Source organism: Carettochelys insculpta, chromosome 18, assembly GCF_033958435.1.
Source record: "Carettochelys insculpta isolate YL-2023 chromosome 18, ASM3395843v1, whole genome shotgun sequence".
NCBI classification, from domain to species: Eukaryota; Metazoa; Chordata; order Testudines; family Carettochelyidae; genus Carettochelys; species Carettochelys insculpta.
Window position 1 is genome coordinate 4,839,609 of NC_134154.1, and position 27,264 is coordinate 4,866,872.

The 27,264-nt window shown below is 47.4% G+C and overlaps 2 protein-coding genes and 4 non-coding genes across 14 annotated transcripts in view; 5 read left to right on the plus strand and 1 right to left on the minus strand.

The window, feature by feature from the left end:
- Positions 1 to 769: 769 nt before the first annotated feature.
- SIRT4 (sirtuin 4) lies at positions 770 to 6,870 on the minus strand. Of its 3 annotated transcripts, none has more exons than XM_075012471.1 (5): positions 6,826 to 6,870; positions 5,589 to 5,920; positions 4,012 to 4,306; positions 2,319 to 2,516; positions 770 to 1,604 (listed from the first exon to the last, which is right to left on the minus strand). In XM_075012471.1, exons 2-4 carry the CDS (start codon positions 5,906 to 5,908, stop codon positions 2,364 to 2,366), a joined length of 768 nt encoding a protein of 255 aa, XP_074868572.1. In that variant the 5' UTR covers positions 5,909 to 5,920; positions 6,826 to 6,870; the 3' UTR covers positions 770 to 1,604; positions 2,319 to 2,363. The 3 variants fall into 3 exon arrangements, with proteins under 3 accessions (XP_074868572.1, XP_074868570.1, XP_074868571.1); XM_075012469.1 differs by having other exon boundaries at positions 5,589 to 6,094; XM_075012470.1 differs by lacking the exon at positions 6,826 to 6,870 and having other exon boundaries at positions 5,589 to 6,707.
- A 1,668-nt stretch (positions 6,871 to 8,538) lies between these two features.
- LOC142022916 (U4 spliceosomal RNA) lies at positions 8,539 to 8,679 on the plus strand. Its single transcript, XR_012648079.1, has one exon. It is a non-coding gene; the product is annotated as a U4 spliceosomal RNA (small nuclear RNA).
- Positions 8,680 to 10,885: 2,206 nt separating this feature from the next.
- LOC142022908 (U4 spliceosomal RNA) lies at positions 10,886 to 11,026 on the plus strand. The gene has a single exon (XR_012648071.1). It is a non-coding gene; the product is annotated as a U4 spliceosomal RNA (small nuclear RNA).
- Positions 11,027 to 16,611: 5,585 nt separating this feature from the next.
- On the plus strand, positions 16,612 to 16,752 carry LOC142022915 (U4 spliceosomal RNA). Its single transcript, XR_012648078.1, has one exon. It is a non-coding gene; the product is annotated as a U4 spliceosomal RNA (small nuclear RNA).
- Positions 16,753 to 17,728: 976 nt separating this feature from the next.
- On the plus strand, positions 17,729 to 17,869 carry LOC142022914 (U4 spliceosomal RNA). The gene has a single exon (XR_012648077.1). It is a non-coding gene; the product is annotated as a U4 spliceosomal RNA (small nuclear RNA).
- Positions 17,870 to 21,205: 3,336 nt separating this feature from the next.
- Positions 21,206 to 27,264, plus strand: part of PXN (paxillin) — a 66,084-nt gene continuing 60,025 nt past the window's right edge. For all 7 annotated transcript variants that reach the window (XM_075012316.1, XM_075012317.1, XM_075012318.1 and 4 more), the window contains exon 1: positions 21,206 to 21,303. In XM_075012316.1, the coding sequence (XP_074868417.1) occupies positions 21,291 to 21,303 (13 nt within the window). In that variant the 5' untranslated portion in view covers positions 21,206 to 21,290. The remainder of the gene's footprint in view (positions 21,304 to 27,264) is intronic.

The following is a 27,264-nucleotide window of genomic DNA, read 5'->3' on the forward strand; positions in this document are numbered from 1 at the left end:
TAAGCATCAACAAACAGACCTGTGATTCATTCCAAAAGAGATGCCTTTTAGGGAGACTTGGTCATCTGAGGGAGGGGGCATTAAGCTACATCAATTCAGATGGCATGTGTACCAGGGTCTGCTCCAGCTTATTAGTTACAGCTGTCCTGGTCTGGATTTGAACAATGCATGAGCAGGGAATGGCTCTGTGACACTTGCCCAGGCCTCCTTACTTTGCTCCTTGGCGGGGCAGTGCCCTTTCAGCAAGTGAGCACAGCTGCCCTTGCCCTCTGTATTCATCATTATTCTTTTCGGCAGGCTACTATACGAAACTCAGCTTTTGAAGGTGGGACTGGAGCATTTTAATCTTCATCCTGAATGGAATCTTAAGAACTCACCACAACACTGGAGGGGCTTAATATAGCCTCTAATACAGCAGGTCAGCTCAAAGGCCCAATGTTCATCCAGTTCTCACTTCTGCCTCTCAACCTCTGTAGTGAAAAACATCTTAAAGGAACAACAAAAATTGGTTGCTTAAAAGAAATGGATCTTTTCTTAATGATGAGGCAAAATGAGGGCTAGGGATGCTTTGGAGCAGCCTATTTAGACAGACGGTTCTGTCATCAGGGTGGTCACTTGTGCAGGTGTCTTTGTATTACTCTTTTGCTTCATCTAACGCTAATCATTTCAGCTGGAATTTCTGAAATGGAAGAATGATTCTAACACAGGCATGAACTTGACTGATTCATAGGAGGGAAAAAAAATTCCAAAGCAGCCACATACATCTTGTAAACAACTTCTTATTTAATTAAACTGAAAATCTCCCAACTGTGCATTACGGAGAAGATAATAGTTTAGTTGGATGCAGGTCTGGTCAGACTGATTCAGTGAAACTCCATCAATTTCCCAGTAATTTTTGTAAAGAAGGTTCAAATAGGAGCTGCCAAGCTGTACAGTACTTCCCTCTGGCCCACTAATGTTCAGCCTTCACCCTGCTAGGGGGTGACTTGTTCAGCTGATAGACTTCTTTGAGGGGCAGATTATCTCAAGAAAGCAGCTGCATTTAGTAGGTGCCCTGTTCTGCTGAAAACTTTCTTTTCCAGTACACATTCCTCCCAGCTCTGGGAGTGCAGCGTTCCCACTTCACTGGGCCTGTCCTATGCCCTCCCCTCTCACCTGCTTGTGTCATTAGATCCCCCAGCTGTTAAAACCCTCTTCAGCTCCATGTCCCACACCCATTCCAATTTGTCTAATCTCTTCTCTGAACTCCTGTTCCCCAGCCTTCCTCTTGGTGCCAGATATAAGAAAAGGGTCTTGGTTTGGAGGTACAAAAGTCTCATCACCTTTTCCCCGCACTGCACACTGATAGCAAAGCAGAGGCACAGTAGACTCTTAAGGACACGTAGGGCACTAAAGGTAGAGAGAACATCGTATCAGATGCTCCCACCCCTTGGCTTCCAGGTAATGGAGACCACGGCTCAGTGCACGAAGCTGATCTAATTGGACCAGATGATGGCTTGCTGCCCTCTGCTGGTTTCATCAAAAGATGCATTCTTGGATCTCACCCTTTGTTAGCTTCCTGGGTTGAAACAGCTCCTCTTAAAAGACGATAGTTCAATAAGTACCTGAAAATGTGAGGAAAACAAATGGCTTTATATTGATTATTAATTGTATTACCATAGCATTTCAATGGAACTTGATGCTTTAAAAATCAGTGCCCTGATTAGTTATGGGCAGTCCTACCAGAGAGAGTCTTTGCATTAACCACGTCCTGTAAACTTTGTACTAAAAATCACAGTGCACAATGGGCCTTGTTGGTAAGTCACTGTTTTTTTTAAATGTTCTGACACAAAGTTTCACCAAGATGCTGATCAGCCAGTCTGACCCTGAAGCTGCTACCTGGGGGCTTTCTGCTAACTGCCTTGGTACAGTAACTATCAGACTGGGAACCAAACAAACCAGAAAACTAAAGAAACAAGACTGAAAATTCCCCTGATCCCATTCTCTGGGAGGATTAACAGCCTTGGAGCCATTCTCAAACCCACAGAAGTCAATGGGAGCTAAAGGGTGTCCAGATCTGTTGTTATTACTTTGGAGGTCATCAGCCTGTCCCATCAGGACTGCATCAGTCAGAGTTGCCACAACCTAATCAGGTATTGGCACCTGTTATTGGGATGATTTTTTGGTTGACTGATCTCAGTCCCTCTCCTGCCAGATGTGCTCAGCATTTGTTGGGTGTATAAGGACCTCCTGCTGCTCAGCAAGTATGACTGACAATCCCACTTCAACTTGTCACAGGTAAGGCTGGGGAGTTGATTCACCACAAACAGGGTACTTGCCTTGGAGAGATGAGGGCGCCTCACTCACTGATACAAGAAGCTGGGTCACTGTGGGACAATCAAAGGCAGCAACTCCCCACACCGGGAATTCAGTTTCATGGATGCTAAGTGATCTGACCTTGTGGGCCCTATATTAATTATCACAATTGGCAGCTTCTTCTCATGGGCAGCAAGTGCAAACCTGTAACCAGAGTACACCTGCAGGGACACAAAGGGACAAAGTGATGAGGAACCTGGGCAGAAGCACAATAGACAGATTTTCAATACTGTGGAAAGTATACCCCACTTTAATGGGTTTTGGTCACTCTCCTCACCACCAATCTTCCCTCTAATTTTTTCCATACATGTGCAGAATAAATTTAATGCATACCGAGGGATGTGCAGAGGTGTACCACCAACAGAAGCACATGGTGCCAGCTGAAGGCGCTCTGCTAACCAGCTGGGTAGCACTTGAATCAGTCCTGGGTGGCTTCCCAAACATTCAGCTTACAGGGAACACTGTGTGTCATCCTTAGCTAGTTATCATAGGGCCTTACCTTATATGCTTCCTTCCACTTTCATGCCTATCTGCTCTGCCAATTCGGTCCTGCTGGGGAAGTCCCAGGGATGTATATGAAGCCTTGATTGCTTCCAGAGACAAGATTGTGATTTTACTTTAGGCTCAAGCAGCAGTTTGGCCCCAGATGCTCTAAAGAGCCTCAACAGCCTGGGCCTTACCCCCTCACATCAGCCTTTGGATTAGTTTCACTTAAGATTATATAGTCACAAAGAGGTGGCCAGGTTAGTCTGTATTTTCTGAAAACAAAACAGCAGTCCTGTAGCACTTTAAAGACTAACAAAATAATTTATTAGCTGATGAGCTTTAGTGGGACAGACCCACTTCTGGGTGGGAGAGATGAGAGCGCATCACCTAATAAATTATTTTGTTAGACTTTAAAGTGCTACAGGATTGCTGTTTTGTTTTATTTAAGGTATATGTCAGCATTTGCTAGTGCAGCTTTATTCTGTAAAGCAGCTTTCATGAAAACTGTCTCCCAGATGATTTCCCAGCTTAAGTGATGTGCTCAGAGTCATGATAAATAACAACACAGGCAAGAAATAGCTCCGGGAGAAAAAGTGATGGCAAAGCAAAGAAGGGAAGCTGCCCAGCAGGGCTGTTCCAGCAAGCAGGGGGGAGGCTTTCTGCTCCCTCATCTGCTTCAACTTATTTTCAGTCGCCTAATGGGGAATTAACTTGAAATGCTGTTCTGTCCAAGCATGGCAGGCTAGTGTGCTTCCTGCTGAGCTCTAGCTGGGTATGTATATGCCTCCTTACACTAGAAACAGTTATTTCAGATTGCCATTCCCGTAACCCTAGGGCATGAGAGGAATATGTGAGAAAATTCAAAGAAAAACTTGAAGTGGGTATGAAGAGAGACTCTGCAGCACTTAACCTCCAGATATTTCACATCAGGTTTAATTGGGTGCTAAAGACAAAAGATTTGGGCAGGAAAAGGTGGGACTGTGATCTTTGCAGGGCTAACCTGTACTTAAAGTTGGGTAGATAAAAGGGCTACCTGGACAAGTGGGATAGCAGAGTCACAGGCAGATCAGAGCAAAGGATTTAATCTAAGAGAGCTGGTGGTCACTGGGACCATTGCAGAGACAGTAGTCCGGAAAAAGATGAATACAGGCAGGAAACATGAGCAATTACCTGCAAAGAGGATCCTACCACCAGCACGGAATCTGCTTCAGCCAGGCGCTTGTGCACAAAGTCCACTTTCTCCCGGCTAACCGTGTCCCCAAAGAAAGTCACATCGGGCTTCAGGATCCCACCACATCTGCTGCAGGCCGGGACGTGGAAATTATGCACCTGCTCCTCCGTGAGGAAGACATCCCCATCAGGGGCCACACCATGGGCTTCAGCTCTCCAGGTGGGATTCAGTGCTTCAAAGCGCTTCTGAAGCTCAGAGCGGGGGGTTTGTACTCCACAGCCAAGGCAGAGAACCCTGAAACAGAGTTCATGGTCTGTCAAAGGGCTCCATCTCTGCTGTAGTGCATTGATTCACTGATCCAAAGATTTTAAGGCCAGAGGGACCGTTTGTGATCATCTAATCTGACATACATAATACAGGCCAGAAAATGTTTCCCAGTCATTCCTGTATGAAGTCTGGAAGGCCCAATATGACCCTCACAACTCAAGGAGTGTAGCAGGTTTGGCCTTGAACAGACCAGAAGAATGATAGAAACATGCACTTGAATGGCCTGTGTTTAATTATGCCCCCGAAGGAAACTGCCTGTGGACACAGGTAGGTTCTAAAAACTACATGATCTAAAGCAATGGTTTTCACCCTGTGGTTGGGGCACTCCTTGTATTCCACATAGTGTACCTAAAGGGGGCTACATCTCCATTCAAAAAGTATTAGGGGTCTACAGATGGAAAAAGTTTGAAATCCACTGCTCTAGAAAGTGAGAATGATGCAAGAAAGAAGCTGAGTCCTCTACCTACTTCCCACTCCATGTTCACCAGCAAGGGGTGGTTTTCTGGTTTTAGTATTGCTATGAAATATCACCACAGGTTCAGTTTCCAGCAGAGTCAACTCAGCCCAGCATTCTTCCAAGGCAGATAAACTACTGTGCATGTGGATCTTTCCTACAGGGCCTTCAAACATTGTGGTCCTGTCTGCTCCATGCAAACATTAAAATGCTTTGCGATCTTTTGGTAAATGGCATTGGCCAAAATCCCCTCTCCTTTTCCAGGTGCAGAGTGCTACTCCCCTCCCAAGAAGTGGCTGAGCTGCTGATCTGTAGAGTATACAATGTCTTTGGCATGTACTATCCTTGCTGCACTTATTATCTCTACGCACGCCCAGCTTTGGTGCTTCCAGCAAAGAGCACTGATTTCAGCCCCATTTAACTTTTCCTGAATACTTGTGGTCCCTGTTCCCTTTCTCACCCTCACTGAAAGGTCTCCAGATATGACAAAATAGGAGAATATCTTAATTCTAACACACTGAAACTGCTGCTCAAAAGGTGTGTGAAACATAGGAGCACCTGGGCATACGACATTCTACCCCTTGAAGAGCATCAAGGGATCAACCACCCGCCTGCCATGCCATGGCAATTCTGTGCTCACCTCTCCCACAGTCAAGCAACACCTTTATGTTGTTCCGCCCATATAGTAACATGACATCCTTCCATCTTTAACACCACATCCATTCTTAAGCCGCCCTCTCACCTATATGATGGTCCCCATGCATTAACCATCTTTTCCTTATACCTGCAGAGTACCTGTGTGTGCAGCCGTGAAGCTCTGTCACACGCTGACTCCCGGTCTTAGTATGCAGGGCATCCACATTCTGGGTCACCAACCAGTGCAGCTTTCCTAGCTTCTCCCAGTTTCTTAAGGCCAGGTGTGCTGCATTAGGCTGGTGAGAGGAGAACTGGGGCCAGCCCACGAAGTTCCTTGCCCAGTACCGCTGGCGGGCACTGGCACTGCGAACAAACTCAGCATGCTGGATGGGCCGCCTCTCTGTCCTGGCATAGAGCCCTATGCCTTCTGATCGGTAGTCCGGGATACCTGATTCAGTGGAGATGCCAGCGCCAGTCATTACTAACAGCCTCTGGGAATTAGACACAAAGTGCTGTAGTGCTTCCACCTCCACAGCAGCTGGAGGAGGGCTGGCAGGCACAAAAGCCAGGTTTGCAGAGGCCTTGGCCACAGAATGAGATCTGTAGTGATGGCGTCCGAGAGCTCTGCAACCTTCTGGCACCTTCAAAGCACAGTAAATGCTCATCTAGGATCCAAACAGATGAATATTGGGCAGTTAAAGCTTAGAATAAATAAATCTTCCTTAACTTTTCCTGGCATGTGCCAGTTCACTATTTCCAGATGTGAAGAAGTGGGTCTCCCCCACAAAAGCTCATCACCTAATAAATCATTTTGTTAGTCTTCAAAGTGCTACATGTCTGCTTTTTTGTTTTACCAAAATTAAGGTGAAATATTCAAAGCAGAGCCTGCAGTGGTAGGAGTGGGAAATTACAGTAAAAAGCAAAAACCAAATAGAAAGCATATGTTGGAGAAATATGGTGAAAGAGGAAAGAGAAAGATATGGTGACAATACTGGGGGAGGTGAGCAGCAAAAGCTAGAAATATTTAATGAAGCAAGTAAATGCACTTGAGAAACAGGACTTTTTACTTTTAAAATGTGATTCTTAACCTCAGTGCTGTCTAGTCCACAAGATAAAAATAATTTTCCATTTCACTCTCCTGTCAAGTCCTAAATCTATAGTTGTTTGCTTCATCTGTTACAGTTGCAGAACGTTTCACACAACGTCTATAAGGCAGTACAGAAACAGATCAGCAGGAAAGAGGCATCTCGAGATAACCCAGGACTCCAAAGACACATAGCACACAGCTTAGCCAAATGCACATTTCTAAAAAATACAGGCTTATTAACAACAGAAACGAATAAACCCCTTGATGTTAAATCAGCAAGAATATTTCTATAATAATTTGCAATTTCACCTCTCATGTTATGGTAGTGCCTGACCTTCAGCGAAGACAAAAAGCCTGCAGAAAGAGAGAACTCTGGGTAATGTAGTTCACAGAAACAAAGCTAAAAGGAACACTACAAATCCCACAAGTCAATCAATTAATTAATTAATTTCAAAACGCCAGCGAACTCAACTGTGCAATCCTTTCAAAATGTAGAGGGGAAAAATCACAAGACTAGAGACAGAGTCAAGCAGAATCTAAATTCGTACAGTTAATTTAGCAGATCTATACTGGCATTGCATTTCAGTCTATGACTCTGGTATAACAGACAGCAGAGATACCTTGGGACAAGTTGCAGCATGTGTGAAACTTTCACGGGATAGAAGGGTGACAGGCAGCTGGTACTACAAACAGTGCTATAGGCTAAATAGTCTAATCAAGACCATGGTGCTCTGCAATCAGTCTGGTTCACCCAATGCTGGAAAGCAAGTGGCTGGCAGGCAAGTGAGTGAGTACCAGAAAAACTACAGGTGCAGGGATGCTGGATTGTTATTTCATGATCTCTTCTTGCTACTGTTGTTCCTTAGAACTTGAAATAGAGCTGCTATGGGTAATTTTTGGTAGTTTCTGAAGTGCCTTTTTACCTGGAGTAGGCTCAGGGTGTGGGACCTGGAACTGAGTTAAGAACTTAAACTATGAAAACATTCTGGTTGTGTGCAGTATCGTTAGCCAGGGTAGTTCCTGTTTGTTGGCAGGGAGTGGGTAGTCACCCAACTCCCATTGACTGTGCTTCCCAGCCAATAGTAACTCAGGGGCAGAGCCTCTAGGCAAGGGCAGCACTGGGACAGAGGTTCCTGGAGCTTACAGTGACATGCCTCCAGCCCCTAAGGCCCCCTTTTTAATCCAGTCCTGCTGCTGGAGGAGTATGTCCCTATCCCAGCCACGGCTGTGGACAGACAGCAGAGCAAGCTGGAGCTGCCTCGAACCCTCCCTGTACACAAATTCACACCGAGACCCCACGAACCCATCCTAACTTCCCGCCCTGAGACCACTTCCACACTCTAAATCTTCTTTGTCCCAGCCTGGAGCCCCCTCCTGGAGCGGCCAGGGCTAGGCCAAAATCACATGTGGCTCCTCTCCCCATCAGGGAAGCTGTTCCTGGATGCCTCAGGTGCAGAAGAGTTCTGCTTGTCTCTGGCCTGCCATGGCCTCTTTTTTCAGCCTCTCCACAGGTGATCAGCAGCCTTACTGAGGCTGCAAGGAACATTGGGCTACCTTCCCATCCTCCAAGCTGTCTCCTCTCTGGAAGAGCCTAATGGGGTGTTTTTTTAGCATTTGGACTGTAAGACAGCAAGAGAGTTGCTCTGCTGCTGATGGTATGGGCTATGGAGGAGAAACAGATTCCTCCCGAGGATACCGTTGTCCTGGAAGAGGATCTTTTGGAAGACAGGAAGGAGATAGGAGGCTGGGGTTGCAAAGATGGTGGAGTAATTAGCATAACCAGGCCCGTGATGCCCTTTGAACAAACTGGGAGGAAAAAGTTGGCCTGTAGCAGCCTTGTGTTTTATTTTTTTTGTTTGTTTGGTGTGTTGGAGGGAGGCTGGGGACATTAGGTCTGGCAGCAAGAGGGACTCACAGTGGAATAGCAGCTGCACTGTCCAATAAGAGCTAAGCAAGTGATTCACCCCATTCTGTAAAGCGTCTGGCTGGCAAGTCAGCGAAGGTCACATGCTTTCATTTTTTACCTTTGCGCAGTGGCAATACCATAGCTGATGAGGTTTAACTGAGGCATGGTTATTGCTAATTGAAAACTTTTCCCAATATCCCACCTTGACAGCTTGTAATATAGCTGTCATTGGCAATTTTTGGGGGCCTCTAAAGAGGCTGATTTCTGCTAATAGTGTAAAAAGTTAGAAAAAATAAATGTTTTCAGATTCATTTTTTTGAAAAAATAGGGGCTGTATAGCTGCGTTCTTTTAGAAAAACAAGTTTCTCTTTTGATCTGCTTTTTTGAAGGTAGTTCTTTTCTTTCAAAAGTTTTTTCAGAAGAGTCTTTTGGAGAATCTTCTTTTGAAAGATCTCTGTAGTGTAGATGTAGCCTGGGTATCCCTAAACGTCTGGCTGCCAGAAGCTGGGACTGGATGACAGGAGATTGGGGAGCAGGATGTGAGGCAGAATCTGAGATGGGGTTTGGGTGTAGGGAAAGAGTTGGGGTGCAGGAGTGAGTGCAGGGAGCAGGCTGTGGCTAGGAGGTGCTTACCCTAGGTGGCTCCTGGCCACCGGTTCAGCAGCAGGGTGCAGAGGCGGCTTGCATGCCATGGTGGCCCCGTGCCATTCAAAGCTGATGGCTTCCTCTAGCAAGCATGTCTCTGTGTATACACCCGTTGAAGGCAAGAGGCAGTGGGTCTCTGCATGCTGTCTGTGCTCTCCAGCCAATGGGAGCTTTTATGTTAGGATGGTGCTGAGGCTGGGGGCAGCCCACGGAAACCCACTGGCCATCTCACCACAAGGGACAAATTGATGCTTGCTAGTGGCAGCCAGCCACTTGTGGGAGCAGTGTGGCTGGGACTATGGTAGGCTGGCAGACCACCTGAGAGCTCCCCTGGCCTTTGGGACATTTTCCTCCAGCCTCAGCCAGAATGTTTGGTGGGCGGGTTTGGCCTGTAGGCTTCATTTTGCCCACTCTGGCTCCATGCCATTACCTAAATTATTAATGAAGATATTGAACAGAGCCAGACCCAAAACTGCTCCCTTCAAGCAGGGTTTTTTTTATTATAAAAAAAAATTATTTCCCTCCAGGAGTGACACATGGAACATGTGGGGAGCCATATGCTCTCTCAAGGAGGACTAGCAGGAGGACTAGCAGGGCTAGAGAGCTGGTCCCAGCAGCAGGAGTCTGCACACGTGCACACACTGGTAGCAGTGGGGAAAGTGTGTCAAGGCAGCTCCAGCTCGTGCTGTTCTCTGGCCCCAGCCGTGGCTGGGGTAGAGGTGAGCTCTTCCGGCTCCAGCAGCAGGACTGGATTAAGACAGGGGCTTTAGGAGCTGGAGCCACATCACTCTGAGCTTCAGGAAGCTCTGTCCCAGTACTGCCCTTGCCTGGAGGCTCTGCCCTGAGTGCCCATTGGCTGGGAATCATGGCCTATGTAAGCAAGGGGGATGGTGCCTGCAGGTGAGTAACCCACCGGTTACTCTCCCCACCATGCGCAACAAACTGGAGCTGCCCCAGGTAACTACCCTGCACACCAACACCTGGCCCAGTGCTGAACCCCTTCTCATGCCCTGAATCCCCAACTCCATCCCATACCCCCCATTGTACCCCACTGCCCCAGCCCTGAGTCTGCTATACTACCTGAGCTCCCTTCACCCCAACACTGACACTCCCCGCCACCCAAATTCTCACCCAGACCCCACAAGCCCACCAGATGTGCAGGAGTTCTGCTTGTTTCTGACCTGCCATAGTCTGTCCTTTCAGTCTGTCCACAGGTGATCATCAGCCTTACTATAAAGAACACTGGGCTAACTTCCCATCCTCGAAGCTATCTCAGTGAGGGAGTTGCTCTGCTGCTGCTGCTGATGGTATGGGCAGTGGAGAAGAAATAAATTCCTCCTGAGGATACTTGAGTCTTGGGAGAAGCTGCTATACCTGTGAATTTTTTGGAAGACAGGAGGCTGGGGTTGTAAAAACGATTGTAGTAGTAGTAGTAGCAGTACTAGTAGTAGTAGGCATCCTTCAGTCTACATAGACTATGGATCAAAAAACGCTGTTAAGCGATGCTGGAGTACCTCTCCAGCCACAAGCCTGGGCAATTTTTTGGGACCCTGGGCTGCCCAGACGCCAGTGTCCCCCTCTCGGCTTTACTGATATGACTAATTAGCATAACCAGACCCATGATGCCCTGTGAACAAACTGGGGAAAAAAGACAACACAGAGCAGCCTTGTGGGCTTTTTTCATGGGATTAGGTCTGGGAGAAAGGCAGAATCACAGTGCAGTAACTGCACTGGCCAATGTGAATGAAGCAAGTGGTTCACCCCATATGTAAAGCGTCTGGCTGGGAAGTCAGTGAGGGTCATGTGAGCTGATGTTTTATCTTTGTGCAGTGGCAGTACCGTAGCTGATGAAGTTAAACTGAGGCATGGTTATTGCTAATTGAAAACTTTTCCCAATATCCCGCCTTGAGAGCTTGTAACATGGCTGTCATTGGCAATTTTTGGGGGCCTCTGAAGAGGCCAGTTTCTAGCTATAGTGTAAAAAGTTAGATGTAGTAGATGTTTTTGCTAGGCTATGAATTGAAAGTCATCTATGCATTCATGTACCTAGGCTCAATGATCTTGGACAACTTGTCACTTGATAGCAAGATCAACAAGCACATTGGAAAAGCTACTGCAATGTTTTCCAGGCTGATGAAGAGAGTATGTGCTAACAATAAGCTCACTGTATACACCAAGGTGTAGGTCTACACAGCCTGTGTTTTGAGCACACTGCTGTATGCCAGTGAAACATGGACTTTGCGCTCAAAACAAGAGCAGCGGCTCAACACGTTCCACATGCGCTGCCTTAGGCGCATACTTGGTATCTCATGGCAGGACAAGGTCCCCAATAGTGCAGTGCTTGAGAGGGCAGGCACTGCCTCCATGTTCACCCTTCTCAAACAGAGACGTGTGCGCTGGCTGGGCCATGTCTCACGCATGACGGATGGCTGAATACCGAAGGACCTCCTCTTCGGTGAACTGGCGTCTGGAAAGAGGCCGAAAGGGCGACCTAAATTGCGCTACAAGGACACGTGCAAGCATGACCTCAGCGCACTCTCTATCAGTGTGAACACCTGGCATTTGCTCGCCTCAGACAGGCATGCCTGGAAACAGAGTGAAGGAAGCTCTTGTTATGTATGAAACTACCTTGATGAAGGAAGCGGAAGACAGAAGATCCGTGCCCGTGATACCAGAGCGACATCTGCCTACTGCTGCTCACAGTGCGGAAAGGACTGCCACTCCTGGATTGGATTGCACAGCCAAAGGAGACGCTGCTCGAATCAGTCCAACTGGGGCACAAACCCATGATCCCTCGGGATCGAAGGATGCCTACTACTAAGTAGGTGTTTTGAAGGTGTTGTTTCTTTGCATTATTTCCTGTGCTGGGGTTTTTCTGAGGGTATGTGCATGCTAGAAAATAAAAAACAAATGTATTCAGTTTTATAAAATTGAAGTTGTGTCTGCACCTGCTTGCAGTTGATGTAGTCTGTCCCTACTACATTGCCTATGTTCAACTGTTGCAGGGCTGTATTGCGGGTGCCTGTCCCACAGTCCCTGTAGTCCTGTTGTATGTTGGGTTTTTTGCCAGTTTGTTACAGGAAAAAATGTGCTGCACGTGGTTGTGAGTATGTGATATCATCATCCCAGTGTGCATTGCCCTCACTCCTCCCTTCCTCTGAAAACAAACCTCAGTTTTCCCGAAGCCTGACTTTGCATGATTCCCACACTCAGAGCTGGCTATTTATGTGCCAATCTGCTCCGAGGATAGGAGACTGGCAAAGTTGAAGTAGTAGGATAGTAAAGTTGCGGAAAGTGAAACCCTTGAGAGTGTTCTCAATCCCAGATATTAGAAGCCTGCGCTCCAGCTGACTGTTAACAGGTACCTCAGTTTTCCCCTGGTGAAAGAAGACCTTTCACAGAGCAGGGCAGTATGTCAGGGAGCTGTTTTCCCCTGCTCAAAATGCAGCAAACAAGCCACTGCTGAGACTGTCCAGCTGACTCAAGCCATGGGAGACTACTGTAGTGGTGTGCCTAGGCTGTGGGGAGCCCAGAAAAATTATGCGGGTAAGGCCTGCCTCCCAAAACTCAGCTGATAGGGGACAGCTGAGGCTCCTTTAACATGCAACTTCAGCCTCTCAAGTTACTCCAGGGGAAACCAGCATTACAAAAGTCGATCTTAGAGTACCTCAGAATCGACCTGTTGAGGTCTGGGTTGTAGAAGGAGAGTTTATAAATCAAATTTAGCCCCTTAAATTCAACTTAATCTCCCAGTGTAGACCAGGCCTTAGTTTTTCAGCAGGAGTATGTCTGCACTGCAGAGTTTTCCCAGAATAGCTTTTTCTGGCAGTTAGCCCAAAGTAAGCTATTTTGGAATATTGAGTCCACACTACAGGGATGCCCCAAAAATAAGCAAAACCTGTTCCAAAATAGTGTGTCCACACACAACAGAGCGTATTTCAGATTAGAGCCCCTGGAAGCAAATAAAAGGTAGGCACTTGGAACCAGAGTTCTATATCTACACAGCAGCATTATTTCAGAATAAACTATTCCAGAATAGTTTATTTCAAAATAGCCCTCATTCCCTGTCTATACAGGCCCCGGTCCAAAAGTATCTATTTCAGAAAAGGTTCTATTCCTCATAGAGGCTGTCTACACTAGCCCCTTCGTTTTGGAAGGGGCATGGTAATGAGCAAGGTGAGAAGATGCTAATGAGGCACTGCCATGAATGTGCAGCACCTCAGTAGCATAATGGGAGCCACAGCAATTCTAAAGTGCTGCTTTCAAATTGCACACCGCCTGTGTAGATGGGGTTCTTTCAAAAGGTTGCCCCAGTCTTCAAAAACCCCTTACGCCTAAAATTAAGTAGGAATAAGGGGCTTTTGAAGACTGGGGGGGCCCCTCCATGGGCAGTGCCTCATTAGTATCTTCTGGCCTCCCTCACTCGCATGCCCCTTCCAAAAGGAAGGTGCTAGTGTAGATGCAGCTAGAATGAGATAAACAAAAATCAGCTATCTGCTATTTCAAAGTTTTTTAAAAATAGCAGTGTTGCTGTGTGGATGCTTGCAAAGTAATTTTGGAATAGTGGCCTTAATTCCAAAATAATTTTGCTGTGTAGACATATGCTAGGATTATCAATCATGTTTCTAGATTGTTAGAGGCAGGAATAAGTGTTGTTTTTTGCCTCAAAGCTGTAGTGGTGTAGTCTAGTGGTGGGGTGATTTTCTGCCTCCCTTTACTAGTGCTATGGGGTGCTTGTTCCCCAGACTTGAGAAGAGCCGACTTCGAATTCCTAAAGTGAGACTCATGCTCACTCACTTTAAAGAGCATGAGTGGCTCCTGAAAGTGGAAGTTAGCTACATAATATTCCCTTCGTTTCCATGAGAGGGAGATGAAAGAATAGAAAGTGAATCAGACTGCTCAGCCAAGTAAGAGGACCTGGCTACCTGAGTTGTAAAGGCTAGAAGTATAACTGAGTTCAAAAATAATTAGTTATATTCCTGGAGCAGAGATCCATCAGTAGCGACTAAATTGGTTAATGAGGTACTGATATGAATATTCAGTATGCCATTAGCATAATGGCTGCCAGTTGCACTTCAAAAGTGTGGCCACTTAGAAATAAACTCCAGACTTTAATATTCCCTTATTCCCAAACAAATTTGGAATAAGGGAATTGCACAGTCTGGAGTTTATTTTTTAAGTGCCCGTGTCTACATGGCCAGTTTGCATTAAATATAGGAAGTATTTAATAGAACATCATATGACTCACTTTGTAGTTTCCGTAAGGTGACCATCCGTCCTGTTTGTCTCTGGACAGTCCCTTATTTAAGCTGTTTTACAAACTTCCTAACTTTTTAAAGAAAATGGGTAAATTGTCTTGTATTTTGCAGTAGTCCTGTTCCCTGGCACCCAGTGTCTCAGAGGGCCAGCCTCTGCTGCCAGAGAACCCACTGCAGAGCAGCTGCCCAGTTCCCTGGTATCCTCTGCCTTGGTGCTGTACCTCTACTGCTAGGGAGCTCCTTTGTGGGCAGGTTGCCCTATTACCTGGTGCCATGTGCCTTGGGGCAGCAGCTCCTGCTTTAGTAGAGCTTCTCCGTGCGACAGCTGCCTCATTCCCTGGGGCTCTGTGCCTAGGTGAGGCAGCTCCCACTGCGAGGGAACCCCTCCATGGGATGGCTGCCTCATTCCCTGGTACCCCATGCCTCAGTGAGGCAGCTGCTGCTGTATGGAAGCTCCTCCATGGGGCAGCTGCCCTGTTCCCTGGCTCCCCCTGCTAGAATGCTGTGAAGCCCCTATTCTCAGCACACACATGCACACACTCACATGCCAAGAGGTTGCTGAGCCCCCATCCTCCACTCCCCCTCATTGGGAGGCTGTGGAGCCCCGTTCCCCAGTGCCTTGCTGTGGGGCAGCAGCCTCCATCGCCAAGGAGCCCTGACATGGGAGATCATCTCCAGAGGTGAGCGTCCAGTATTTGCCACAGGGCAATGTGGTCATCCCAAGTTACTCTAGTGGTTTTAATAATTTGCTAGCTGACTCAATCCTGTTATATTACTCTATAAATGTATGTTAATGTTTTCCCCACTCTTTGTTTTTTAAGAGATTTAGTACCTCTGTATCATATCATATTTCTTGCTGCGTCTACACTAGCGATTTCTTTCAGAAAATCAGGTCCTTTTTGAAAAGAACAGACCATCCACACACAAAATGCACTCTTTCAATCTGAAATTAAAAGAACGTGGCTCTTCTTCTGGAAGCCCTCTTCTGCTACTGGACAGCGCTTCCTTTCGAAAGCTTATTTTGAAAAAAAGCACGTGTAGACGCTTCATAGGCCCTTTGTTTGAAAGAGCAGTCGTCATGGTGCTGGATTTTTCAATCTCTGGCCTGTTATTTCAAAAGAGCAGGGGCTTTGTGGACGCTCTCTACTGAAAGAGAGAATCAATCTTTCAATCTGATTTTTTGTGTGTGGATGCACTCTTTCAAAAGAAGATCTTCTGGAAGATCATCTTTTAATAGATTGCTTTAGTGGGGATGCAGCCTCTGTGACTAGTCTGAGAAGGGGATGTCAGTACGAGGAGACTAATTTTCCTTGTTCTTGTTATTTCTATGCAGGCGGAGATGGGAGTTAACTCTATGTTTCTGGGCTTGAGAAATGGAACTGGAAGAAGAGGTGAGAGTTAACATATTTTCTGAGAGTGGGAGTGGAAATTATCTGAATCTTTGTTTTAATAGGTATGCTGCAGTACCCCCTTGTTTTATTTTTTCCTGGCATGGAGAATTTAACCCTGATTACCATAGGTTCTGGAAAAAGGGGCACTTGAAGTGGTTTCCTTTGTATACAGGGTTTACAGTTTGGATTAATGTCCCTTAGAAACCCCTCTATAAAATTATTCAGCACCCTTCCTAATTATTAAGGTTTGTGAGGTGGAGAGACTAACCAAAAATATCAATATGGTCAAAATTAACCAAATTATCAATTCCTGTTGAGCCAGGTGTTTTGCTATTGGTAATAAAGGTTTGGAATTGTCCTTTTTTTTTTTTTTTTTGTTTAACTGGATGAAAATGTAAACTGAGACATGGGTGTTTTAAGCAGTCCCAGAAATAACTTTAGGATTTTTTTTTTTTATTTCAGAGTGCTATCTTCAAGACTTCTTGGGAGTTAAATGAACATTTCTCTCAATAACAAATGTGCTGAATGAGAGAACCCTTTTCTAATGAAAAAGTAAAAGCTATATGATAGAAGAGACTGTTAATAACCCAGTATGACATTAAATTGATTTGGTTAATAGGTTTGTTTTTCTTCAGCAATTTATAGGGGCAATACAATTAACTAATTAGCATAAAATATCCCAGAATGCTTCAGGATCTTGTCTTGTCTCAAAATTGCTACTAAAAGTAGGAAAAGTCAGATCTGTCTGTAACATGTCATTGTTTAATTATAAGAAAGGCAAGTTACAGACAGCTAAGGGAGGCAACTTTTCAGATCATTCAGGCATCCTGGCATCTCACTGTACCTGCAAGAGCAATGAACTTTCATTGGCATGCAAAATCGGGGCTTCATAGTTAGCTTTGCGCAGTGGCAGTATCATAGCTAATGAGGTTAATCCGAGGCGTGATTATTGCTAGTTGAAAACTTTTCCCAATACCCCGCCATGTTGACTTGAAATACAGTCGGCATTGGCAATTTTTGACGGTCTCGCATGAGACTGATATAATTGGTATAAAAACAGTATAAGTGAATTATAAGGCAATATCCATTACCCACGTGAGTGAGTTTTATACTAGTTCTTTTATTACTTACGGGTGGTGTTCAGGAAATTACTTCCTTAAAAAAAGGCCCTGTGAGTGTATTCGGGGAATGGGGGTAACTTTAGGTTCCCAGACGCTAGTTATCGATTGTTCGGTTTTTCACCCCTTCCCGTATTTACCTGGCGGCGGCCCCCGTAGGCGGCGGCTGCGGCCGCGGCCAGCCGTAAGGTGCCGTGGTCTCCGTGAGGGACCTGCGGTCCCATGCGCGCTGCAACTCGCCGGGGAGTGAGGGTGCAGCTACGGGACAGGCCTCCCGCTTGAGAGCCACGGAGTGAAGCTCCCAGGTAACAGGCGGCACCGCCCCACAGTCACGCGTCCCCACCCCGGTAACCGACAAGCATCCCCCATGTGCCCTGGTAACAGATGGGGCCGCCCCCCACAGCCACGTTTCCCCGCCCCGGTGACGGACGGAGCCTCCCCTCGGCGGCTTCTCCCCCAGTGGAACGGAAGTGAAGGCGCTCCGCTGCCCGGCTGGCTGACAAGCCGGGAGGCGGCTAATCGGCGCTCCAGCCCAGCCGCCGCCATTCTCCGCGCCCCTTGCGCTTCTGTGGTGTCTCGCTCCACAGTTTCCCGCCTTTCCCCTCCTCGAGATCAGCGCGGCTCAATCCGCCTCAGCCAGGCCCCAGGCTCGTGACGTACATGTCTGATTTGCATAGGGCCTCCCAGAGATCTCTTCGGCAAGTTGAAGGTTTTGAGGGCCACAAAAGCACTGAACCCCTGAAACCCGCCGATGTAGCTGGCATCCCGGGGTGCTAGAGGTGTCTCTTCTCACAGCACTTTACACCCTGCTTGTTCCCAGGGTTTTGCGGGATTCTCCCTAACTGATAGAGCCCTAGCCCGGCGAGGGGTTATGGCTCGGGCTAGACTATCGTTAGCTTTGCGCAGTGGCAGTATCGTAGCCAATGAGGTTAATCCGAGGCGCGATTATTGCTAATTGAAAACTTTTCCCAATACCCCGCCATGACGACTTGAAATATAGTCGGCATTGGCAATTTTTGACAGTCTCTACGGAGACTGAATTTCGTTGGTTAAAAAATAGAAAAAAATTATTAACAAAGGTAAAAATAGTCTAATAGGTTAAACACTAGCAGAGTAGTTTATTAGGTGAGTTTTCATAGAACAGATTCAATATATGAGACAGGCGACCAAAAACAGTGAGCAGGGAGCCCAAATCAGATTTGTTCTTGTTACTTACTCTTTTTGGTTCTCTGTCTTAAATATTGAGTTTGTTTTGGTCTGGCTATGGTCTGAACACCTGGATCTGTCCAATGAAAGCTCACCTAATAAACTATTTTGTTACTCTTTAAAGTGCTACTTGACAGCTTTTTGTTTTGATAGTGTTTTGACTGGCACGGTTTACTTTCTGTTACTGTTTGTTGTTATGTGTTGTTGGCGTTGTTCGGCTACATCTACGCGAATACTAAACTGCGAGATGGCCACCCAAATGAGTTTGTGGGAATAAGGGGATTTTCGAAGTAGGTGGGGTCCTTTCGAAAAAGAGTCCCGTCTGGACGCGCCGTCTCTATTTCGAAGGGCCGCTGCCGTCCATATGCTAATGAGGCGACGAATGTGTATTTCACTGCTTCGTTAGTAACCTTCGAAATGGCGATTTCGAAGCTTTTGGCTGGTTGTAGACACGGCCGAAATGTGCTATTTCTCCAGTACAGCGCTATTGGTTTTATAATACAAAGGCTATGCTTGCACTAGTCTGGCTGTTGGAAGCGGGATACTAATGAGATAGATGGGCAGGTGCTAATGAGCTGCTGTCATGGATATTTGGTTTTGGGAAGAAGGGGCTTTCAAAGGCTGGAGGAGTCGTTTTGAAAGGCCCCCAGTTATACAGGCAGCGTGGGATTCAAAAGCAGCACTTTCCAATGGCCGCAGTTGCTATTATGCTAATGAGATACTGTATATTCATGACAGTGCCTTGTTAGCATCTTTCAAACTCCCTCATTAACCTGCCCCTTCCAAAAGGTGGGGGCTTGTGTAGACAGCCACAGAGCTACTCCTGTTAGGCTGTGGCCACACTTCGAAATGACCATGCTAATAGCCAAATGGAAGAATACTAATGAGGTGCTACATAAGAACATAAGAATGGCCATACTGGGTCAGACCAAAGGTCCATCCAGCCCAGTATCCCGTCTGCTGACAGTGGCCAATGCCAGGTGCCCCAGAGAAGGAGAACAGAAGACAATGATCAACTGATTTATCTCCTGCCATCCATCTCCTGCCCTTGTACTGAAGGCTAGGGCACCATACTTTACCCCTGGCTGATAGCCATTTATGGACCTAACCTGCAAAAATTTATCGAGCTCTTTTTTAAACCCTAATAGAGTCCTGGCCTTCACAGCCTCCTCCAGCAAGGAGTTCCACAGGTTGACTGTGCGCTGTGTGAAGAAAAATTTCCTTTTATTAGTTTTGAACCTACTACCCATCAATTTCATTTGGTGTCCCCTAGTTCTTGTATTATGGGAAAAGGTAAATAATTTTTCTATGTTCGCTTTCTCCACACCATTCATGATTTTATATACCTCTATCATATCGCCCCTCAATCGCCTCTTTTCCAGACTGAAAAGTCCCAGTCTCTCTAGCCTCTCCCCATATGGGACCCATTCCAAACCCCTAATCATCTTAGTCGCCCTTTTCTATGCCTTTTCTAATGCCAATATATCTTTTTTGAGGTGAGGAGACCACATCTGCACGCAGTACTCAAGATGTGGGCGTACCATAGTTTTATATAGGGGAAGTATGATATCTTTTGTCTTATTATCTATCCCTTTTTTAATAATTCCTAACATCCTATTTGCTTTACTAACTGCCGCTGCACACTGCGTGGATGTCTTCAGAGAACTATCCACTATAACTCCAAGATCCCTTTCCTGATCTGGCGTAGCTAAATTTGACCCCATCATGTTGTACGTGTAATTTGGGTTATTTTTTCCAATGTGCATTACTTTACACTTACCCACATTAAATTTCATTTGCCATTTTGCTGCCCAATCACTCAGTTTGCTGAGATCTTTTTGTAGTTCTTCACAATCCCTTTTGGTTTTGACTGTCCTGAACAACTTGGTGTCTCTGCAAACTTTGCCACCTCACTGCTTACCTCATTTTCTAGATCATTGATGATATATTAATATTCAGTACCTGATTAGCATTTGCACGCTTCCAGCTGCGGCGATCGGAAAGCGACGATGTCCTAGGCGAGCCGGCGAGGCGCGGCTATGCGGCGGTCCTTTAAGAAAGGACCCCGCACGTTTCAAAATCCCCTTATCCCTCTCAGCCTTTCCCAGCTCATGAGAGATGCAGCAGAAGCCTGGTATACACTTTTTGGAGGCTGCTGATTATTCTAAATTCTCTGCCAAAAACAGGGAGAAGATAGTGCTGCGTATGTCCACCTAATAATGGTACTTCTTATTAGGAGTAATAATATTGTCTACAGGACTGCGTTAGCCAGGAAACTGTGCGTGCCTGCGTTTGTAGAGTGCACAAATAAAGTGCAGGGGATTGTTAATAGTTAACCACAAGGTCTTTGTGTTCTCTTTACAAAAAGCTGCAGTCTCAGATGTGCACATTACACTATGGGACATGCAAGGAGCCCTTAAGAACATCCCCTGAACTCATAGGGCTTCCTTTTTAGGAAAAGTGCTGTACAAGTCACCCCGGGATCAAGCGCCTTTAGACCTACCTCAAGAGTTGGCACACCCCGGGCACCACGTGCAGCTCAGCAACCTTCCCCCAGCATCATGTCCCCAGCATGTCCTGATGAAGCCTCTGGGCTGTCACCATACATCCCATGCAGCATCCTGGGCCTCAGCTCCCAGGGGCGACTAGCTGTGGTACAGCCCCAGGGGGACTGTCCTATGGCAGAGCTCCCCTGATGCCTGACGGTGGCACAGCCCATGTGGGTTTGTCCTATGGCACAGCCCCCATGGGACCAGCCTGTGGCACAGCCCTATGGGATTGTCCTGCAGCACAGCCCCCATGGGACCAACCTGTGGCACAGCTTCCATGGGACCCGCCTGTGGCACAGCCCTGTGGGGTTGTCCTGCAGCACAGCCCCCATGGGACCAGCCTGTGGGACAGCCCTGTGGGATTGTCCTATGGCACAGCCCCCATGGGACCAGCCTGTGGCACAGCTCAGCCCCGCGGCGGCCTGCTGCCTCCGGATCCCACCGTCCCAGGCCCCAGGCCCCAGGCCCCAGGCCCCAGGCAGGGGCGCAGCGCGGAGCGCTGGCTCGGAACGGGCGCTGCAGTTCACAGATCCACCACGAGGTGGCGGTGGGTCAGCGGAACCTCAGCAACGCGCCATAAGCGCGGCCGCTCGGGGAGCGCGCACGCTGCGCGCGGTACTGTTAGTGCGGGGGCGCGCCCGCGGGGCCGGAGCTTGGTAGGAAAAGTTGCTGCGAGCGGCGGCTGCGGGCCCGGCCGGACCATGGACGACCTGGGTGAGTGCGAGACCCGGGCCGGGCCCCTCGCGGTAACCGCCCCTCCCCCGCCTGCGCCCCCCCGGCAGCCCGCCCCTCCCCCATGCCCACCCCGGCCTCGGCCTGCACCTCCAGCCCCTCCCCTATCGCCTCTCTCCGGCCACCCCTCCCCCCTGGACCCCCACACCCCTCCCCGGCCTCGGCCTGCCCGCTCCGTCTCCATCGTCTGCCCCGCCTCTGCCTACACCCCGTGCCCCTCCCTAACCTCTGTCTGCACCCCTCCAGCCAGCCCAGCCCTCCCCTCTCCCCCCTCCGACCTGCCCCCCGACTCCAACCTTGCCCCAGGCTCTGTCTGAACCCCCATCCCACCTTTTACCCTCCCTTTCGCCCACCTGCACCCCATTTCCAGCCCACCCCTCCTCTCTGCCTGCACTCCCTGCCCCTTCCCGGCTTCTGCCTGCACCCCCCACACTTCCCTGCCCTCGGACCCTCCTCTGCCTGCACCCTCTTCCAGCCCATCCTTCTATGGCCTGTCACCCCATAGCATCTGCTTGAACCTTGCCCTGCCTGCACCCCCTGCCCCCCCAGCCTCTGCCTGCAGCTCCACTACTTCCCTTGTCTGCATTCCCTGCTCAGCCCACCTTTCTGTCCTCCAGCCTGGAGCCCTCAGTTCCTCTCCCATCTGCACCCCCACACCTCTGTCTGCCCTCCAACCCCTCTCCAACCTCTGTCTGCATCTCCTCGGAGTCCTCCCACCTGCATCCTCGCTTCACATCACTCTGTCCCCAGGCTGGACCCCCACCTGCATCTCCCTCCCTTTCATCCCAAGCCCTTCAGTACACCCCAGCAGCGTCTCTCTCTGCATACATCCCCAGCATGCACCCCGTGGCTCTCTCCTTACTTGCACCCTCGCACCCCTCAGCTTTTCCCCCCGTCTGCACCCCAATCTCTCCCAGACCTCTGCCTCTGTTCCTCCTGAGCCCTGCCTGCATTCACCTCTCCCTCGGCCCCCTTGTGGGGGAGCTCATACTCCCTAACTTTCCCCTGCCTTAACCCCATGCCCCTCTCCTGTATCCACCCATCCTCTCCAGCCTGGATCCATCAGCCCCTCTCCCCCACTTGCTCCCAGGCCACTGCCTGTTTACCCTGCTTGCCCTGTCTGCCTTTCTCTCTGCCCTCTCCCCTTCCAGCCCACGCCACTCTGCCTGCATTCCTTAGTCTTTCTTCCCCCTACACTCCATCATGCATCCCCCTCATCTGCAGCTAGCACACTGCTTTCTGCCTCCCCTCCAGCTGGCACCCCAACCTTTCAGCAGCCTCTGCCTGCGTCTCCCTGAGCCCACCCCCATTTCTTGCAACCTCACAAGCCTCTTCCCCTTCAAGCCTGCACCACTAACCCCTCACCAGCCTCCCCCAGTATTCTCTTCAGCCCCTCACTCCCAGCCTGTGGTGCTGTCACCGCTCTCTTCACAGTCTGCACCCCCCTGGTTGTATCCATTCTGCCCCAATTACATCCCCTATTTGCACCCTGAACCCCCTCCTCTCCAGCCTGCAGTGTCCCGCACCCCCATATCCCTTCAGTGCACACCCCAACCCTTCATCTGTCTCTGCCTGAACCCCCCTCAGCCCACACCCCTGCTCCATCACCTGCCTCTGCTTGACCCCCCTCAGCCTTCACCACCTCTACCTCTGCATTCCCTTGGCACCCTCAGCCTGCCTTCCTGTCTAGCCCGATCTTGCATTCCCCAAACCCCTTCAGCCTCAATCTGCACCTGCCTCACCTATCATACACTCATCTATAAGGCTGTGCCTCCTGCTCTCCCCCAGCACTCTCCAGTGCACACCTCCCAGAGCCTACAGCCACTGCATCTTACTTTCCTACACTCCCAATTGGTTTGTAAACCTGCCTATGTCTCCATTTCCGCCCCTTCCCCATGTGTATCCACTCCACTCTTTCTTAGCTTTTCTGTCCCCACTGGCCTGTGTCCTGCTGGTGAAGTTGTGCCCTGCTATTATCCCTCACCCTGTGACTGATCTGCTGTAGCTTCCCACCTTTCCCTTAGGCACATTTTCAACCACTCACTCTTTTGTCTGCTTGTTTCCTGACTAGGAGTATTGCAACATTTACTCCTCTCTCAGTCAGTTTGCATCTTGATCAGGCTTGTGCGTACACATTTCCTCCCCCCAGGCCTCATTGCTGTAGTGTCTGGCTTCTATTTTTAGTCTGGCCTGGCATGTGTGTAAAGTGATCACCTAGGAACTTTGAGATGAAACTGACCAGCAGACTTTGCAATCACATTACAACCACGACACAGCCATGTTCAGAACTCATTCTGGCATCATATCTTTCCTCTGCCATTCCCTCAGGTGAAGAGCAACCTTGTGAACCATCCACAACTCCTCAGCAGAGGAGTATGTCACGCAACTGGCTTCATGTGAAAACTCTCTAGACTCTCTGTTTATCTTCCCACATCCTAGCAGGGAAGGAACATGGATCCCCAGAAGTTCCCTAGCATTCTGAGAGACATTAGGGTGACCAAGTTCTGCATAGGAAGCTGATTCAAGGGCTGCAATCCATTATATCCATCAGAACTTTAATCGAAACCAGGTGTTCTGTTAAGCTCTGCTCCAAAAAAAAATCACAGTTTTTATTACTGGACCCAGAAGCTTGAATTACAGTGCTAGCTTCCAGCCAGCAGCAACACCTTTGGAAAGAGAGTCTAAACCGGCTTGGAATAAAATAGTTGAGAAAGTCTGTTGGCCTTTGGGAAGCACACTGCAGGCCTAACATCCATGGGGCAGCAGTTTCTTTTGGAGAGAGCAAGCCCCCTCCCAAATGGAAGTGGCCAACAGTCTCATTAGATGTTGGAAAAGAATCCACAACAACAAACTGATGGTGATATTTAAAGAGGAGGCAGTCCTGTGTGGGTGTGTTTTTTTTGTTTTCTTTTGTTTGTTTTTGGTTTTCCTCTCATTCCATAGCTAAGGCACCTTTCAGAGATGTGGTTTTGGCAGAGGTGCCTTTGGCTTCTACTGCCAGGTTTCCAGTATTTTATTAGTACTAATGCTCTCCTGGTGGTTTATTGGCTTTCTGAGGAGCATCTTCGTGGGCGAGCACACAAATAACATTTGTAGGACCATCTTAGAGCTTTCCCTACGTGCTTCTGAAGCCCTGGGAGCTAAACTGTGCCAGCTACAACTGTTACACTCTTTAAATTCAAAGTGCTCTTACATCTGGCCATATAGCTCCTTGCTTGCATCAGCAGGGACTTTTCCCCTCCCTCTAATATAGCCATACAAAGCGAAGTTTAAAAGTGAATTGCAGAAGTGGTCTGTGCCTTTTCTGAGGTCCTTCACAATGTAAAAGAAGACCTGAAAGCTAATTTTTTTGTTTTGCTTTTGTTTTTTGTATTAGAAATATCTGAAATTTCAGGTCGAGTCTCCTCTGGTTTTGCAGGAGGGGTTGGGTGTATATTGTCAGGCCTGCCAATGGGGGTGGGGGGGAAGAGGGGGCATTTGCCCCCTCTTATAATTGCTTCTGGAGCGCCACACCAGAGCCCTGGCCTGTGTGCTCTGAGCAGCATTAAGGGCTGGAGAGGGGTGCTGTGCTGACGACCAGCTGCCCTTGGCCTCACCCCTTCTGGGAGCACTGCTCCCACCTCCGCATTTGCCCAGAGGCGGCTGTCAGCTCTGCTGTACTTTGGGAATTTTGTCATACTTTGATTTAAATGGTGGAAGTGTCTGAATCGTTAAGGAGGATGTCTGTCCTCTCAAGTGCCCATTGGATGTTAGGAGTTAAGTTTGTTGGCACAAGCAGACACAAAATACAGATTTTTTTTAAAGTGAATTAAAATCCAGTCCTCTCCCAGCAGCTCAAGTTTCACTCATCTTCCATGTCATGATTATAACAGTTCTCCGTTTGTCCATAAAGTGTTCCAGGACAGATGAGATCTGAATAGCTAACGTTAAAAAGGTAGAATCCTCTGTCCCGCTTAAGAGCTTTTCACATCTATGGTATCCACCGGGGAAGAAGGAAACCAGCTGCAAGATCAGTTGCAGATTATAGTTATTATGAAAACTGTCTGCTTTTTGTAATTGTGCTAGTCTTTGGACAGTGTGGGACAACTTAATAGTCCTGTGTGGATTTGTAACTACAAAAATGAGCTGCAGATACCTGTATTGATATTCGTGGATGGGGATGGATACCTGTGGATATCTGCAAAATTTCAGGGTGGTGGATACAAAATTTGTATCCACATCCATATCTGCAAAAATGAGCTGTGAATACTTGTGGATATGTGTAGATTTTCAGGAACTCCAAATTATTGCTTGGTGCAATTCCACGAAGGGATGTTACCTCAAGGATGAGTTTAACTATATGCATCTGCTAAAAAAATACAGTAAACTCCAGAAACTCTCAAATAACTGGCATTTTACCCATAAGTAAATGTTAGTTACGTCTTCCATAAGTACAGTATAGTGAAAGTAAATATAAATACATACAGAAAATACAGTAGAAGTTTACAATGTACAATACTACTGCGGTTGGTGTATATAAGTATTCTGCATACATTTTTGTTTGTTAATATCTAATCTTGTTTTTCTTTAGTATTATGCATTGCTAGGTATACCACTCTATTATCCATAATATTTGAATATCCGGCAACCTCCAGGTCCCAGGGGTGCTGGATATAAGAGAGTTTACTGTAGTGTGGAGAAACTTTTGTACATTGAAGAGGAGAATCCAGCTTTCATGCTACTTGTAAGTAGAGATCAGAAAATGAGGCCATCATGGAAAGTATTTTCATGACGTGGTTTCAACCGGGACAGCAATTACCTGGCCCATTATAAGGACTCTTTTACATACTTTGTTTTATCTAACTCTTAACTTCCCCACCCCATGCCCTCCTCTGCTGTTTTGATTTGCCAACGTTGATAACAATTTTTGGACCTCTGTGCTTTATATATCGAGTCTTTTCTGGTATGGCTATGATCTGAAGAAGTGGGTCTGTCCCCGAAAAGCTCATCACCTAATAAATTATTTTGTTAGTCTTGAAGTGCTACATGACTGCTTTTTTGTTTTGATGAAAAATATGTGTTAATGTATGTTTTAGGGGTTTGTTGATTTAGAACAGGTAAATGTTGCTATTTTTTTGTTTTAATGGAGACATTTATCTTCCAACACTGCCAGAAACTTCACAGGTTCTACAGATGAAACTTGCGTATCACAGTGAATGAGAAGTCTGTGGTATAATGCATTTTTTCTGTGAGCAACTAAACCCTAAAGTAGCACATGGGAACAAAAAAGGATTTTGTGCAGGTGAGAGGTCTGTTTAGATATGTGGGCCTCGCCCTTTTGAAGAGAGTGGTACATGTTGTAGGCGGATTCTAGAGAAATTGATTAGGAAGGTTGGTAAGTGGTGTCTTTTTTTTTTTTTTTTAAAGTGTTATAAACTGTTGTAGATAATGAAATTTTTTTTTGAGGGAAAGATCTGAATTATTTTTGGACCTGTTGCCTATAGAATACCAGAGAACAATATAGTGTGATGTGAGGCAGGAAGGGATGGCTTGGGGATTCCCAGCATGAGGGCTACCAAAGCATGCATTTTGATTATGACTGTTTTATATGACAAATTAGGATGTTGAATCATCAATGGTAACACAGCACCTAGCTTGTCCAAACATGTATTGGTCAGGCCTGCTTATTGGGCTCTACCAGTGAGGGTCTGGGAAGAATGGAAGCTCTTTCCTTCTTGCTCTCTTTTGAATACCATATTAGTCCTGCTACCTGTGGAGGCTTTAAATGTGCTGCTTGTTTTGTAGACTTCAGATGCAGCTTGATTATGTGGCTTCCTCTCTGTTTCTTATGGCCTCAGGGAAAGGAGTTCTGTGTGACGATCCTTTCCCTCTTTAGAAATATAAAATGTATTAAGTTAAAAATTGTTCTTTATTAAACAAATGCTTTTCCCTGTGATACTGTTA